Source organism: Fulvia fulva, chromosome 9, assembly GCF_020509005.1.
Source record: "Fulvia fulva chromosome 9, complete sequence".
Lineage (NCBI taxonomy): Eukaryota > Fungi > Ascomycota > Dothideomycetes > Mycosphaerellales > Mycosphaerellaceae > Fulvia > Fulvia fulva.
This window is the reverse complement of record NC_063020.1, coordinates 13,565-30,697: the sequence shown is the minus strand read 5'-3', so window position 1 is coordinate 30,697 and position 17,133 is coordinate 13,565. Positions and strand designations below refer to the sequence as shown.

At 54.6% G+C, this 17,133-nt stretch overlaps 1 protein-coding gene across 1 annotated transcript; it reads left to right on the top strand.

Moving 5' to 3' along the window:
- Positions 1–352: 352 nt before the first annotated feature.
- CLAFUR5_08791 (Nonribosomal peptide synthase atnA) lies at positions 353–15,049 on the top strand (the record flags this gene model as incomplete). Its single annotated transcript, XM_047907939.1, has 1 exon — positions 353–15,049. One exon carries the CDS (start codon positions 353–355, stop codon positions 15,047–15,049), a length of 14,697 nt encoding a protein of 4,898 aa, XP_047766279.1.
- Positions 15,050–17,133: the final 2,084 nt, after the last annotated feature.

Sequence of the window (17,133 nt, the reverse complement as noted above, 5' to 3'; positions counted from 1 at the left end):
ACTTGACAGTATGACACATGGCGGTGACCTCTTCCCAGACCAGGCGAGATACAAGCATTGTAGGCAGGGGTTCAACCCGGGATGAGCCACTCGACCTTGCAACGCCCGTATCGCAACATAATTTTGGTAATGTCGTAATAATGCCAGCCTCTTGGAGAGTGCGTGGGTGGAGAGACCATGTAAAGCTTGAGAATGTTTGTCTGGATGATCGTAGGCCACAGCAAAGGTGTCTTGCATGGCGTGATGAGGTCGTCCATGTGGTCCACACTGAGCAGGACGGGAACGCCTTCTAGTTGCAGGAGCTCTCGTTGCGAGCGCCCAGCCTTCATCCACGTGCCAACCATCGCTGCAGATGCGCTTATGGACTGAACAAGTGCATAGTTCAAACCAGTTTCGAAGAAGGTCTCAAAGGGTTCCAAGCGCCATGACTGGAACACAAGACGACTGTGCTGACCTGGACAAAATCTGGGGCTGGAACGCCATTGTGCCGTTGACAGTCGAGGGTAGTGTTCATGATTTGATTGCTGAACAATCTCAACTGCGGCCGGATGCTGCAGCAGTCGATGCCTGGGATGGTTCTTTCACTTATCATCAACTCGAGGATCTGGGTGGGAGGCTAGCGTATGCGCTTGCGTCGCGAGGTGTGTCCGTGGGTGATGTCGTTCCGATCTATCTGAGCAAGAGCAAATGGATGCCGATTGCTATGCTTGGCATCATTAAGGCCGGAGCAACGGCGGTTACGCTGGACATTAACCATCCGCGAGCACGGCTGCAGAGTGTGCTGCAGCAGACCCAAGCAGGCTTGGTCATCACATCGCCGGATCTGCGACCTCACTTGCCATTCTCCGAGCAACGGCAAGTATTTGAGCTCGGTGATGGCCGAATTGTTGGACTCGGAAACAATCATCTCCATCGGAAGGTCGATCCATCGCAGCCGGTGTATATCAGCTTTACGTCTGGGACAACCGGCGAGCCAAAAGGTGCCTGTATGAGTCATGCCAACGTAAGGAGTGCCGTGTGCCATCAGTCCAGCAGGCTCGGGTTCCACAGCTCCTCACGCGTTCTCAACTTTGCTCCCTACTCGTTCGACGTGGCGTGGTGCGATTTTCTACATACAACGTGTGCAGCTGGATGTCTCTGCATCGCGCAGGAGCAGGAGATGCTGGAGGACCTAGAGTCCGTCTTGACCGCGTATCGGTGTACGCTGATCAACGTTACGCCGACGGTGCTCCGAACGCTCCGCTCTGGACCATCGACTCTCCAAACCATTCTGTTGAGTGGAGAAACACCTTATCCGGAGAATATAGCACGGTGGGCGAAGCGCGTTAGATTGGTCAACACATATGGGCCCACGGAATGCACGTTTAAATCTGCATTTACGATCATCCGCGCGGAGCAACTTGAGCCTCCTAGCGTTGGCGTCGGAGTTGGATGTTGCACGTGGCTGGTCGACCCTAGTGACAACTCAAGCCTGGTGTCGATTGGGGCGGTGGGCGAGCTATACCTTGAGGGACCTCTAGTCGGTCAAGGATATATAGGGAATGCGGAGCTGTCTTCGAGTGTCTTCATCGAGAGCCCTCCTTGGTTGCTCAAAGGATCTGCGACGCACCCTGGCCGAAAGGGAATGATGTACAAGACGGGAGATCTCGCCAGGTATAATGCTTCTGGACAGCTGATCATCGTCGGTCGAAAAGACACGGCACAAGTGAAGATCCGAGGTCAACGGGTCGAAGTGGCCGACGTTCAACATCATGCGCGTGCGGCGCTGCCCAATGATTGCTCGGCTCTCGTCGATGTCGTTCGGCCAGCTGACAGCCACGAACCTTTGCTCGCTCTGTTTATCGAAACGGCAGGGCATACGATCCCTAAGTTGCAAAAAGTGCTGACTGACCTCGCGGCGACGCTTGCGCACGTTCTCCCGAGCTTCATGCACCCAACGCTGTATTTGCCGCTAGCTGAAATCCCACGTGCAGCCACTGGGAAAGCAGACTCGCCAGCGTTGCGACAGTGGGCCAGCACAATGACGGTTGCACAGTTGCAGCAGCTGCAGTCGACTGTGTTTGGACGTTCGATTCACACCGAGCCAGCAAACGCACGCGAGTTCCTCTTCCGAGAGATCTGGGCGGAGATTTTACGGCTACCTGTCAGTGCCATCAGCACTAGTGACAGCTTTTTGCGGCTGGGAGGAGACTCCGTGAAAGCCATTGAGATGATCGCAGCCGCACGACGGAAACGGCTGGTACTCTCTCTCTCGAGCATATTCCACGCGGCCACTCTGCGGGACGTTGCTGAAGCGGCGAAGACAGCGAATGAGGTAGCGCATACGGTAGTAGTTCCGCCGTTCTCACTGCTCGATGATTCTTTGGATCGTGAAAGCGTCCGTCGGACCGCGGCCTTTACACTAGGAATCGACCCCGATATCATCGAAGATATCATACCTTGCACGGCGATGCAACAAGGCTTGATCTCCATGACCTCGGCACGTCCCGATAGCCAGGTTTGTGAGTCGAGGTATCAGCTGCAATCGTCAATCGATATTGATGCGTTCAAGGTCGCGTGGCAGAGAGTGGTCGATGCAGCTCCACTGCTGCGTACTCGTATCGCACACACTCCGGCCGGAGATTTGGTGCAAGTCGTGATTAGTGCCGAGCACTCCATCATCCACTGGCATGCGAGCAATCCTATCGATGGAGACTCGAACTCCATGGGACTCGGAACCGCTCTCTTCAGGTTGAGCCTCGACCTTGGCCAGGGATCGCATACGCTCGTTTTTAAAATGCACCACGCAATGTTTGACGGATGGAGCAAGGCTTTGATTTTCAGAGCGGTCCGAGATGCATACCACCATCCTCACGTCTTACCAGAATTGGCAACCTTCCAGCCCTTTGTAAGCTTCGTGCGCAAGCAGATAGCAGATGCTCGGACCAGCACATATTGGAGTGAGCAGCTTCGCAACTGCGAGATAGCACGCTTCTTGCCGCCGAGCAAGGGGACCGGTGGCAAGCAAGCCATGCAAATGGTGGTTACGAACCTTCAATGGCCCCGCTTTGGAATCACGCCGTCTTCGACGATACGTGCTGCACTAGCAGTGCTCTTGTCCAAGTATACGCATTCGGACGACGTCATATTCGGGTGCACGGTGAGTGGAAGGCAAGCAGCTGTACCAGACGTGGATCGAATCGCTGGACCGACCTTTGCGGTCGTGCCGATCCGAGTACGGTTGGACTGGGATTGGACAGCATATGATGTGCAGCTGCGTGTACAAGAGCAGATGGTCGAGATGCATGATTTTGAGCAATTCGGGCTCCGAAACATTCGTAGCGCTGCGGGAATGTCGTGCGTGGGCGACGCGGGTCTGTTCCAGGTGCTACTCGTCGTTCAACAAGATCTGCACCACCTGACAGCGGGCGAGGGTGACGACCTGTTCGTGCAGGCTCGTAGATCGGCTCCTCCGGGAGGTGCTCCGGATGAAGCTGACAGCTTGTCGCCGTTCAACGCGCACGGGATGATGTTGGTGGCCTCGCCCGTGGCATGCGGCGTGGTCTTGGACATCAGCTACGACACGGCCTCGCTGGGTCGACGGGAATGCGAGCGCTTTGCCCACCAGTTGGAGCATGTGCTCCGACAGCTTTGCGCCAAGGAGCACGTGACAACGAAGCTCAAGGATCTGTCGCTTGCGAGCGCGTCAGATGTCGCGCAGGTGTTGGATTGGAATCGGGGCCCAAGTGTCAGAGACAGCTCGGCTTCTGCATCTGCTTCTGCGGACGTGTGTGAGATGGTCCGACGGCGAGTCGCCACGCACGCCGACCACATTGCCGTCGACGCCCACGACTGCACCCTGACATATGGCGATCTGTGGTGCTTGTCCTCGCGTCTGGCGCGGGCGCTCGGACACTGGCGACTGTCAAAATGCCGCGTGCCGCTGTGCTTCGACAAGTCGTCGTCGATGGTCGTGGCCATGTTGGCGGTGCTGCGTGCCGGCGGATGCGCCATTCCCGTGCCCTCGTCCGTGTCCGTCGACCGCGCGCGGCAGCGACAGCTTGTCGACACTTGCAAGTCGCGCGTCGTCGTAACTTCGAGAGCGCTGGCCACCTCCCCCTCCCCCTCCACCTCGCCTTCCACCTCCACCTCCACCCGCTGTGCCTTTACCGAGTTCACCGAGTTCACCGAGTTGGCCGAGCTGACCAAGGTGTTGCTTCTGGAAGACTTACTCGATGAAGCAGGACCTTCATCTATGCACGTGCACGGCCGCGGGGCCATGTCCGGCGGGTCCGACGGGTCCAGCGACTCCGACGGGGCCGACCCCTCGGATGCGGCCGTCGTCGTCTTCACCTCCGGCACGAGCCGCTCCTCCAAGGCTGTGCTCTGGACTCGCCGCACGCTCAGCAGCAACGTCCAAGCCGCCATCGACCTGTTCCGCCTCAACGCCGACAGCAAAGTCTTGCAGTTTGCCTCCTACGACTTTGACGTCAGCATCATCGAGACCTTCGCCGTCCTATGCGCCGGAGGCCGCCTGTGTATTCCGCCACAAGCCGAGCTGCTCGACCGATTGTCCCTCGCCATCAACGCCACGCAAGCAAACTGGATATGTCTGACGCCGTCGGTGGCCAGCTTGCTCGACCCGCAGCACGTGTCGTCCCTGCGTACCGTGGTGCTCGCTGGCGAACAAGTCACCCCGGCCCACGCACAACCATGGGTCACGGTTGGGGCCGAGGTGATTGTCTGGTATGGGCCAGCCGAAGCGCCAGTGGCCACGTCGTACTGCCCCTCAAAAGAACACGGCTGGTCCGCCGGTGTGATCGGGAAGAGCAGATATGCTCGCACTTGGATTGTTGATCTTCAAAATCCCAACCACTTGGCTCCGATTGGAGCCGTAGGAGAGCTTTGTCTGCAAGGTGCCATCGTGGCGAAGGGCTACCTGGACAGCACCGGGAACGCAAGCCATCACGTCGCTTTCCGCGCACCGTCCGCCACAGCGCACATTGCTTCGGCCATCGGCGCCCAGGGACACACGTTCTATCGGACGGGCGACCATGCAAAGTACGATTCAGATGGCAATCTTATTTTCATGGGTCGTGATACCGACGTGTGGGTCAAGTCGCATGGCAGGCGTCTCCAACTTTCAGAGCTGGAGGAGGCGGCTCACTCATTCTTCCAAGGCCGACCGCGAAGTACACTTGTGGCGGATGTGGTGTCGTTTGCGGATCTGGACGCTACCCATCTGGTGCTTTTCATCTGCACCGCCTTGTGCCAGGCCGAACAGGGTGACGTCGTGCTCGATGAAACGCATCGACCCGAGACACTGTTGGAGCTCAGGCATCATTTGGCTCGCTTGCTTCCAGCGTACATGATTCCTACGCATTTTCTACCAGTCAGCACGGTCCCACTCGCCAGGACCGGCAAGATTGACAGACGTAGACTGCATCGCTTTGCCAAAACGCTCACTCGAGCACAAGCTGCTGCATTGGCCCGCTGGGGAAATGATGGCGACCGGGAAGAAGTATTGTCTCCTGTCGAGAAGACTTTGTCTGACCTCTGGGCGACGGTGCTGGGCGTAGACGCCAACCAGATGTGTCCAAGCGACCACTTCTTTCGCCTGGGCGGTGACTCGATTAGTGCAATGCGTCTAGTCACTGCCGCTCGGGAGCACAACATCCGTCTGACAACGGCGCAGGTCTTCAAGAACCCAACTCTACGCGACATGTCATCCCAGGTCACGATCGGCAAGATTGACCAGACCGTGCAGTACAATCCGTTTATGCTACTGAGCCATGAAACGAACGTCGGTGATGTGGTTGCCGCAGCGGCTGGACTGTGCAACGTGCCGCCAGCAGACGTCGAGGACATATATCCCTGTACTGCTCTACAGCAAGGACTCTTGGCCCTTACTGCGAGAAACCCCAATCAATATGTCTCCCGAAGCGTATTGGAACTGCAACACGACATTGACCCAGCCCGGCTTGCCGATGCTTGGCTGACCGCGACAAGTGAACTGTCTGTACTCAGAACGCGGAGTGTGGACATTTCGCCGCTTGGCTTGGTTCAAGTTGTCGTGAAAGAACTTCCAATGCAGCATGGCTCGGATGTTGAAAGCTACATCCGGCACGATGAGCAGAAGCCAATGGTCCTAGGTGCCGCTCTGTGTCGTGCTGCGCTGATTGGACGCTCCTTCGTCCTGACCATTCATCACAGTATATACGACGGCGTATTCTTGTCCATGCTGCTAAGAAAACTCGAAGCCAAGTACTTTTCCCGTAGCGACGCCATGACGACTCCATTTAGCAGTTTCGTCCGATATCTGTCAAGCATAAGTCCGGAGAAGTCTAGAGCTTTTTGGAGTCGTAGACTTGGCGAGCACGACTATCGAGCCTTCCCCGAGCTGCCTCCAGCTGTTGACGGGCCACGAGCCAATAGTGAAAGCGCTAGTAACATCACTATAAGCTGGCTTCACGATGGCAGTACACCTAGTATCGTTATCCAGTCGGCTTGGGCACTGGTCAGTGCTCGATTCTCGATGGCCACCGCAGTCATCTTTGGAACAGTGTCAAGCGGCAGGCAAGTCGATCTTCCAGGCATAGACGATTGCGCTGGGCCCACTGTTTGCACAGCGCCGGCTGCGGTGTCTGTCCCGTGGAACGAAAGTGTTGCTACCTTCCACGCTTACCTTCGACAGCGAGACCTAGATGCCTTGCCATACATGCACTATGGTCTCCAGAACATTGCATCCGCAGTCGAAACGTCACGTTCTTCTGGACTCTTTCAGACTCTGCTTGTCGTGCATCCCAACTCAACGGACAGAGGTCTCCAATCAGATGGCTCGATCTTCAAAGCTCGTAGCTACGGCGCTACTTTGGCCAGCACGGGATCCGATCCATTCAACACTCACGCGCTTTCGGTTTCCTGTTGGCTGACTGACACTGGAATGCGGCTAGTCTTGAGTTATGACGATGCGATACTCACAGGGGCGCAAATTCAGATATTGATGCAAAGTTTTCAGGACACATTACACAGCATGTGCACGAACGCACAGCAAAAGGTAGAGGAGGTGGCTGGCGTGGATTCGGAGCGGCTGTATCATTTTTGGAGCCATAAACCGACTGTGAAACCCATCAGTCCACAGAGTGGCGCCAGATCGAGTGAAGGACAGATTGACAGAGAGCAGCGTCCAAGTCAGCAGACAAAGCAGCATGACTTCTCGGCCAATGGCAAGAAATGGTCCCACTCTAGACAAAGCGAACAACGGAGCGGGCCCACAGATCGCCTTCGAGAGCAAATAATCTCCCTGTACAATGTCAATGAGGAGGATATCGAGGATATTTACCCGTGTACCCCACTGCAAGAGAGCCTCGTTGCCCTCTCGGAGCGACGCCCTGGTGACTACATCGGATTAGACATCCTTCCACTTGCGGAATCGGTCAATGTCCATCGTTTCCGAAACGCATGGGAGACCACTGTCGGTGCCGCGCCGATCTTGCGCACACGCATCGTCCACGTGCCCGGTAAAGGGTTTCACCAGGTCGTCTCCCGTCACCTGACACCGTGGTCTACCGCAACCTCGCTGGATGAATTTGTGCGAGAAGAAGGGCCCACTGCCACGTCTCTGGGGCTTCCGCTCACCAGATATGGTATCGTCAACGGACAAGAAAGCCCCGTGCCGGTCTTTGTGTTGAAAATGCACCATGCAGCGTATGATGGCATCACCAATATGCTCATTCGAGAGACACTGCAGACATGCTATCAGCAAAACGTCATGACTCGATTGGTTCCGTTCAAGCATTTTGTGGATCACATCACATCCTGCGACGCTGGAGCCGCACGTGAGTTCTGGGACAAACAATTTCAGAACTTGGATGTGCAGCACTTCCCTTTCGTTCAATCGCGGGATTACCAGCCTCGTCCGGACTTGCTCATCTCACACGTGATTGAGAAGTTGAAATGGCCGCATGGAGACATCTTGCCGTCGACCATCATCCGTGCCGCGTGGGCCATAGTGTGCTCGAGATACTCCAACTCACCAGATGTCGTCTTTGGCGCCATAGTCTCGGGTCGCCAGGCATCACTAGCCGACATTGATCGTATTTGCGGACCCACCATTGCAGCTTTGCCGATGAGAGTCCTCGCACAGCCAGGAATGCAAGTCGGTGCTTTTCTGCAGCAGGTACAAGACCAAGCGCTTGACATGATTCCCTTTGAGCAGACTGGTGTCCATCAGATCTCCAAGATCAGCAACGCCGTCCGCGATGCCTGTGAGTTTCGATCGATGCTCGTCATTCAGCCCAACCAAGCCATGAACATCGCCGAAAGCACTCTGTTCACCGGCACTGGCCGAGAAAGTCAATCGCTTGACTCGCACCACAGATTCAACAGTCATGCTCTGATGGTGATATGCAAACTTGGTCAGGGCGACATGTCGTTGCAACTCAGCACGGACTCCAAGATCATGGATCGCAGCGCAACTTCGCTCCTCGCTAGCCATTTTGCACAAGTCATCGACGAGTTGTGTAGGTCCGACAAGGAAGTGACACTATCCGAGGTGGACATGATGACACCGGCGGAGTTGGTCCAGTTGTGGCAATGGAACAAGCCTGTTGAGCCGGCAGATGACGTCTTAGTGCACGATATGATCGCCAGACAAACGCGACAGACGCCCGACGCTATTGCCATCTCTGCTTGGGATGGCAAGCTCACGTATCAACAGCTCGATCAAGTCTCTACCGCTATAGCGCGGCGCATATTGGACCTTGAAGTGACCAGCAACAAGATCGTTCCAATCTGCTTCGACAAGTCAGTATGGACCACTGTCGCTTTCCTTGGCGTGGTCAAGGCTGGATGTGCGGTCCTTATACTTGAACCCAGCCTGCCAGCGGCTCGACTCCAGGCAATCACTATACAGATCGAACCTCATCTCATAGTGTGTCGGAGTGAGAACAAGCAGCTTTGCTCCCAGCTTTGCGATCGCGTACTGGAGATTGATGACATTTGCCGTCAGGTGCCGGATCGACTCGGGTTTGAGTCCCTTTCCATTGACAAACAGCTTCCCATGGTAAGGAAGACTGACAATCTCTACGTCGTCTATACCTCTGGTAGTTCTGGTACTCCCAAAGGTTGCATGATCACTCATAGCAACATGGCCTCTGCAGTTGTACAACAGCGCCATTGCCATAAACTGAATGGTGATTCTCGCATGTACGATTTCTCTGCATATTCGTTCGATGCTCACCACTGGTGTGTGATACACACTCTTTGCGCAGGCGGTACTGTCTGTGTTCCTTCGGACACGGAGAAACAAGATTGTCTGCTGCAGAGTCTCCAGTCGCACGGTGTGACCGACGTGGTGATTACTCCTGCGACTGCCAGAATGATAGACCCCAGATCAGTTCCGACTCTCCGCAATGCGTTCATTGTGGGAGATGTGATGCAGAGCGAGGAACTCGGTCCTTGGGCTGCACACACTTGTCTCAGGTACGCGTACGGGCCAACGGAGACTACATGCTGGGCTACGAGTTGGGAACCACCCGTTCCAGTGCCTGCAACCATTTCGATCGGAAAGGGAGATGGACAGGTCACCTGGCTAGTTGACCCCGAGGATAACAATCGTCTAGCTCCAATTGGGACAGTGGGCGAGCTTTACTTGGAGGGTCCTTTGGTAGGCAATGGATACCTTGGCAATGAATCGGCCACTCGAGCTGCGTTTGTTGATTCCCCTTCGTGGCTATCAAAGGGCTCAGATGGTAGTAATGGTAGGCGAGGCAGAGTCTATCGTACTGGAGACCTGGCAAAGTACAGTCCAGTCGACGGCAACATCATCTTAATGGGAAGGAGAGATAATCAGATCAAGTTGAACGGCCGACGCATTGAGCTCGGGGAGATTGAACGCCAATTCAGCATATCCTTGGCCAAGGGGTTTGGTCCACTCGCCCTTGCAGCAGAGGTTGTCACACCGGACGTCTTGAACCGGCAGATCATCGCGGTATTCCTGCAGGCTTGCGATGCTGAATGGTCGAGGATAACACAGTGTCTTGACGAGATCAGAGAGGACCTGTCACGGCGGCTGCCAATCTACATGATACCGAACACATACGTGCCTCTTCAGACTATGCCATTGAACGGCTCCTCGAAGATAGATCGCAAGATGTTGCGGGAGATTGGCAAGAAGTTGCGTCAAGCGCAGCTTGTAGTTGCTTCAGGTCGTGCATCAATCGCCATCCCGGCCACAGACAATGAGCGCCGGTTGCAGAAGATGTGGTCTCAGGTACTGCATATACCTCTCGATAGTATCGGACGAGGAAGCAGCTATTTCCGAGCGGGTGGGGATTCAATCACGGCGATGCAACTCATGAGTCTCGCTCGCCAGTCCGGGTTCTGTCTACCCGTATCCGACATCTTGACAAAGCCGTGTCTGGAGGACATGGCAGACGTGATGAAGCCTGTCAGTGATGAGTCGAAGAGCACATTGACCAAGCCTTTCTCGCTTCTGAATCATCCGGGGGGAGCTGGAGACGTGTGTCGAGAGGTCGCTCAGCAATGCAAAGTGGACATCAACAGCGTGGAAGATTGCTTCCCATGCACTGCCGTGCAAAAGTCTCTTCTCGCGGTAACATCAAAGCGACCTGGCGACTACATTGCCCACATCCCAATCACCTTGAGCAATGACATCGATTTTCCTCGCCTTCAACAGGCTTGGGAGACTGTTAGTCGTAACGCTGCTCCAACTCTCCGAAACAGAGTCCTACTTATTGAAGGCGAAGGTTTCATCCAGGCTCAACTACGTACGCCTCTCGAGTGGTCGCTCCACGATAGCATCAAAGCCTTTTCGAAATACGCCGCGAGGGAGCCAATGTCGCTCGGTAGCAGCCTGACCAGACTTGCCTTTGTGGAAGACGTCCGCACGAGGAGAAAGCTCTGCATTCTGACTCAACATCATGTTATGCATGACGCCGCTTCCATCTCTCTGCTTCTGGGGCAAGTCAAAGATGCATACAACAACGTCGATGAGACAAAGCCAGCCGCGTCCTTCCAGAGCTTCCTACATCACGTACTAAGTGTGGACAAGGATGATTCTCGCGGTTTCTGGGGGAAGCAATTCGCAGACTGCAACGCCACCTCCTTTCCTGTCCTTCCACACGAGGGGTATCAATCACAAGCCAACAGTACGGTGAAAAGCACACTCACCAACCTGCCCTGGCCTCAGCAAGATGTCACGCCAGCAGTCACTGTACGAGCAGCGTGGGCGATTCTTTCGGCACGCTATACGGATTCTGACGACGTTGTATTCGGCGTCCTCAGTACTGGGCGTCAAGCACCTCTTGATGGCATCGAGAATACCATAGCGCCGTTGATAGCTGCAATCCCCGTCAGAGTCAAGTGGGAGTCAACCACGACCGTGCATGAACTCCTCGCAATGATGCAGAAGCAAGCCATTGACTTGACTGCCTTTGAACAGAGTGATATAGCCCACATCCAGGCCGCGAGCGATGATGCCAAAGACGGAGCAAGATACAATGCCTTGCTGGTCATTCAACACTTCAAACAAGCACCCACAGTCACGCATGTAGATGGGCCCTTCACTGACGTCTCATATTCACTGGATGGCGGAGACCTGAACCATTTCAATCCTCACGCGGTAATGGCCATGTTCCAGCTCCAAGAAACAGGAGACTTGTGCATGGAAGTCAACTTTGACACGAACGTACTCAGTCCAACCCAGGCAAATTTGTTGCTTGGCCATTTTGAACAAGTTTTGCGCCACGTCTGCACCTCCGCCGCCAGCAGTACCGTCAATGACATTAGTATGCTGGGAGAGCGCGATTTGCAGTTGATATGGAAGTGGAATGCTATCCTCCCAGAGACTGTTCCTGCCTGCGTGCATGACCTGATTGCCGACAGAATCTCTCGTCAACCAGATAGCCAGGCGCTCTGCGCATGGGATGGAGAGCTTACCTACGGAGAGCTAGATGTGCTTTCTTTGGCATTGGCTAATCAAATGCTGGTCCTGGGAGTGACGCCTGGTTCTGTCATTCCACTTTGCTTCGAAAAGTCCATGTGGCAGCCCGTGGCAGCATTAGCAACGATGAGAGTAGGCGCGACTTGCGTCTCCATGGACTGTACTCAACCAGAGGGACGTCTACGGAGCATTGTAAGCAGGATCGAGCCTAGATTCATACTTGCCTCGACGGCCAATGAGTCCCTGGCGCGAAGGCTCTACAACGCCGAGATCATCATCACGGGTCCACGTTTGCGGGACCTTCAATCGCCAGGACATGTCAGTCTGCCTGTGGTAGATCCAAACGACCTATTGTTCGTGGTCTTCACCTCCGGCTCGACAGGTTTGCCAAAAGGGGTGAAGACATCACACCAAAGCTTTGCCACGGCAGCAACACACCAGCAACAATCCTTGCGAGTTGGTCCGGGAACCCGTCTATTCGATTTTGTGTCCTACAGCTTCGATGTTGCTTGGTCCAATCTCATCAACACTCTGATCTGTGGCGCGTGTCTCTGCATTCCCTCAGAAGACGACCGGAAGAATGACATCCCAGGCGCGTTCAACCGTCTCAAAGCCAACTATGCCTACTTCACCCCTACAGTGGCGCACTCGATTGATCCGATGATGCTGCCGAGCCTGAGGGTATTGGCAATGGGAGGCGAAGCGATCCCTCCTTCGGAAGTTGAGCGTTGGAGACAAACAGAGGCTGTTATTGGCATCTATGGCCCAGCAGAGTGCGCGCAAGCGCTGTGTCTCGTAGACTTGCGTCGCAGTACCCTGCCGAGCTCCGTTGGGCATTCATATGGAGCGAGAGCGTGGCTGATAGAGCCAGGTCGAATCGATCGTCTTGCTCCAATTGGCGCGGTCGGAGAATTGGTCATAGAGGGCCCAGCGGTGGCCATGGGCTACTGGAATGATGCCAAGATGACGAAAACGTCGTTCTTGGAAAGTCCTGGGTGGCTCCAAGCACGATCAAGCACTTTAAGCCGTGTCTACAAGACGGGAGATCTACTTCGCTACAATGACGATGGCTCTATGACTTTCATTGGCCGAAAAGATCAAATGGTCAAACTTCGTGGCCAGCGAATTGAGCTGAGTGAAGTCGAGCATCATCTGCAGAAGTGTCTACAGATGCATGCGGCACTCTGCAAGGCAGTGGCGGCGGAGATTATCGCGCCGTGTAACAGTCAAGCGCCCGTCCTGGCTGCATTCGTTGCATTGCAAGACACAGCAACGCACAAACGCTTGGATCGGACAGTGCGGCTGTCTCGGGCGTTGGAAAACATCGAGCAAGATCTGATCGAGTCGCTGCCACTGTACATGATCCCCAGTGTATACATTGTGCTTGACGAGATGCCCATGACGACGACCGACAAAGTAGACAGGCGCACATTGCGGCGGATAGGCGGTGAAAAGAGGCTCGAAGATCTCGCAAGCATGCAATTCAATAGTGCGAGATCCTCACAGAATGGACCAAATACAGAGATGGAGCGAAGGTTGCAACAGCTGTGGTCTCAGGTCCTTGGAATTGATGCATCGAGTATCAGGTCTCAAAGCAGCTTCCTTCGCATCGGCGGCGAATCGATATCTGCCATGAGGTTGGTCGCCGCAGCAAGACAAGTAGGAATCTCCTTCACAGTCGCAGACATATTCAAGAACCCGCGCCTCAGTGGACTAGCACAGGTGGCCAAGGAGATCGCGGATGAGCAAATAGCCAGTGTAAATCTTCCGCGGAAGCCCTTTTCGCTATCGCCGGGAGCTGGCGATGCCAATCCTCTCGGCTTCCTGTACGACATTGTTGAGCCACTCCTAGAGGGTGCAGCGGACCTGGACGACATTCAAGACTTCTTGCCTGCTACTGATTTCCAGGACCTTGCCGTCCGCGAAGCCTTACAAAAGCTGCCTGGGCGTCTGCCGCATTTCATCATCGACCTTCCGCAAAACGTTGATGTAGCTCGTCTTCGATGGGCTTGCAAGCGGCTAGTGGAGCACTTCGAGATACTACGCACTGTGTTCGTCGAAATGAAAGGAAAGGTGTGGCAGGTACAGCTTAGCAACGTGAAGATGCGCTTCGAAGTCATCAAAGCGGAGGGCAAAGAGGTTGGCGAGGTGGTCGCCGCAGTGTGCGAGCGAGATCTTCGCAGGTCCCGGACATGGGCAGGATCTTTGGTTGCCTTCATGGTCGTGACGAGCCCCTCGCAACAGCAAAAGTTCATATTCAGGCTGTCGCATGCTCAGTTCGACGACCACAGCATCGCAGCAATGCTCACGACTTTGACATTATTCTACAAAGGCGAAAGTGTGCCAGCGCCTCGCGCCAATTTTGGAGACGTAGTTGCATACAACCACCAGAGGAGGATGAGCAGTCTCAAATACTGGCGAGCTCGGCTTCAGGGTTCGTCGCCGCCAATCTCAGCATCGAGGCAATCCAGTACCGCCCTTCCCACGCCTGCTGAAAGCTTATCATTTCATATCAGCATACCCCTGCCACCAGCCGCGGCCTGCAGAGGTATCCCCTTGGGTACAATATACCACGCAGCTTGCGTCCTGGTGCTAAGCCAACACTTCCATCAGACGGATATTGTCATTGGCCGGCTCGTGACAGGCCGAGCCTCACTTCCGGGAGACCTCCAAGACGCCGTCGGTCCTTGTCTTGTCGAGCAGCCCATTAGATACACAGCGGAGCCTGACGATGACTTGTGGAGAATCGCGCAGAGACTTCAGCGGCGGTTCGTCGAAGATGCAAGCCACGAGGGTATAGGCATGGAAGAGCTCATTGGAGAAGCAACCTCATGGCCGGAAGGCTGCCGCGATTTTGGGTGGCGCACTGCCTTTCAGCAGCCAGACGGACCTTTGCTGCATTTCCTCGGGCATGATTCCGAGGCCAAGCTTGCTGTGTTTGATAGGTCGTTTCCTGCTCGTGCTCGGCCCGAGTTGTATGCGACACCTCGCGACAATCTGCTAGAATTGTGTTTTGAAGGGAACCGGATTTCGGAGGATTTGGGGTCCGTTCAAGAGATAGTCCAAAAAATAGCAGACGTACTACTATTACGTCTGGGAGAATAGTAGTATAGTCGATATATGGTATTACGGAGAAGGCAAACCCACCCATACCCTGTTGGGCAGCGAGTGCATGATGTTGCTCGGTAAGGGCGACCAGGTCGACGTGCAACTGGGGCACTCAGCCGCTTGCCAAGTGAATCAGATTGTCACAACACGCAGCATAATCTGCCATCTGCACTATAATTAAATGTGTGGTACTACGCAACATGCAAATGCTCCACTGTGTAAGGCTCGCTTCTTTGAAGTGAGGACGCACCTGCTTGAATGCTGGTAATGACCGGCTCGATGCCGCATCCGGAAACCTATCTCGGTCGTACAAGAGCAGATGGGAATGTAGTATTCACTACCGGTAATGTCGCTAAATGCAGCAAGGCGTCACCGGTCAAACCGATTACTGATGTCCGGTAACCTTGAGAAGATCCGTCTCGAGGTCAATGCCAGCGTCGACATCGATAGTCTGCCTAGTACTTTCGACTATTAGATGATGGCTCGCGGCTGGGACACAGAATTCTCGTGCACAGTCAAGACCATGTCAATTCGCGATAAACGTCGTTACGTATTCCACTGAGGCACTCATCTCAATCGATGCCAGTCCGTTCGCTAGCGAGGTGAACTGCCAGACGTGGTCTCATAGGTGTTGTACCGCCACTACAGCCGATCCTCCTCGCATAGGTCATGGTAGATGTCGATTAGCATGACGGTCTGAAACTGACCTCCTTTTGAGATTGTCCTCATACAAGACGTTGATTGGAAGAGGCTCTGCAACTGTGTCTTCTCGTCCTGAGGATAGAGTGCAAATGTCCACTGTTGATGCGGCCGCAGCGTGGTAGCAGCACAGCCTGGAGTACTGCGACGCTGAAGTACTGCGAGGCTAAAGTAGCTAAAGTACTGCGAGGAACGGTGGCGCTCAGGACCCTAAAGGGCACACCGCGACTTGGTGCAAGCATCGATGAGAAGTTTTGGCTGCCAATTCGCCTTCGTTGATAAGATACTGGAGGAGCACAACACGATCTTGAGTATCGCACGGTCGTAGGTGAGAGGAACATTGAAAATGCTAGGTGTGAGAGTGGAGCCTTGGCTATGCTTCGCTCGCTCTCACTGCCAATGTAAGGTGTGACGGGCTGTGGATACAATCTGTCGCCGTCGAGCGAGTCGTCATCCACAGAACAAGCATCGCTGCTTGAGTGTACGCGAGGTATAACTTACGATAGCCTACCCAAGGTGTTCTCATGTCACCATACTTGCCCGGGACATCGAAAACTCCCTAGACAGTTCAGTCATGTTATTCCGTACGTGCCCGGAGAGCGGCTTGGCGGGTCACATGCAACCTTCACAGTCCGATCGGCGCGTCGAGATCTTCAGGTGGCCGCTTGCCCGCTTTCGACAATTCCGTTTGACAACCTACTTACTCATGGTGGGCCATGGTGTGCTCTGTTTAGAACTCATGAACCGGGTGGTTACACCGGCGTTGCAGCACCTGCCTTAATGACTTCCCAGAAGCTAATGCTACTAGGCTCAGGTATAAGAACTTGGTGCACAAGCCTTCGCAGCCTGGATGGTATCACAATTCAGGTTGAAGAAGGCGTATCTGTCCTCTTACGGACGCCGCGATGGGAGGAGGCTTATGTCAGAGAACCGACTCAGCTGCCTGGACTGTCGTCGACTTCTTCACCCAGGTGAGATGGCTGCGGAAATATGTCTCGCAGCGATCAAGATCAATTATGGGCCGATGGACGCGCGTGATGACATTGGCTATGCCTCGTCTTACGACACAAAGCTAGGCAGTCCTGATATTGGCAACGACCCTAGAGCAGCTGTGCTGGTGTCCGGTCCCGCAGCCGTCGCCAGACTGATCAACAAACAAACGAGTCAAAAATGAGGTGAATGACTTGATTGTTTGTACCCTGCTAGCTCGTGACTTGCCTTGCAAGTGAATACACAGCATCTGACTTGCCTTGGTTGCTCAACTTGTGACGTGCCAAGACCTATATCGTCGTCGTTACTAGTATTGCTGTCGGAGGTGTTGTTGCCGGAGTTCTCACCCTATTGAACAGCTCTTTCTCAATCGTTATCACCCCTTGCTTGCA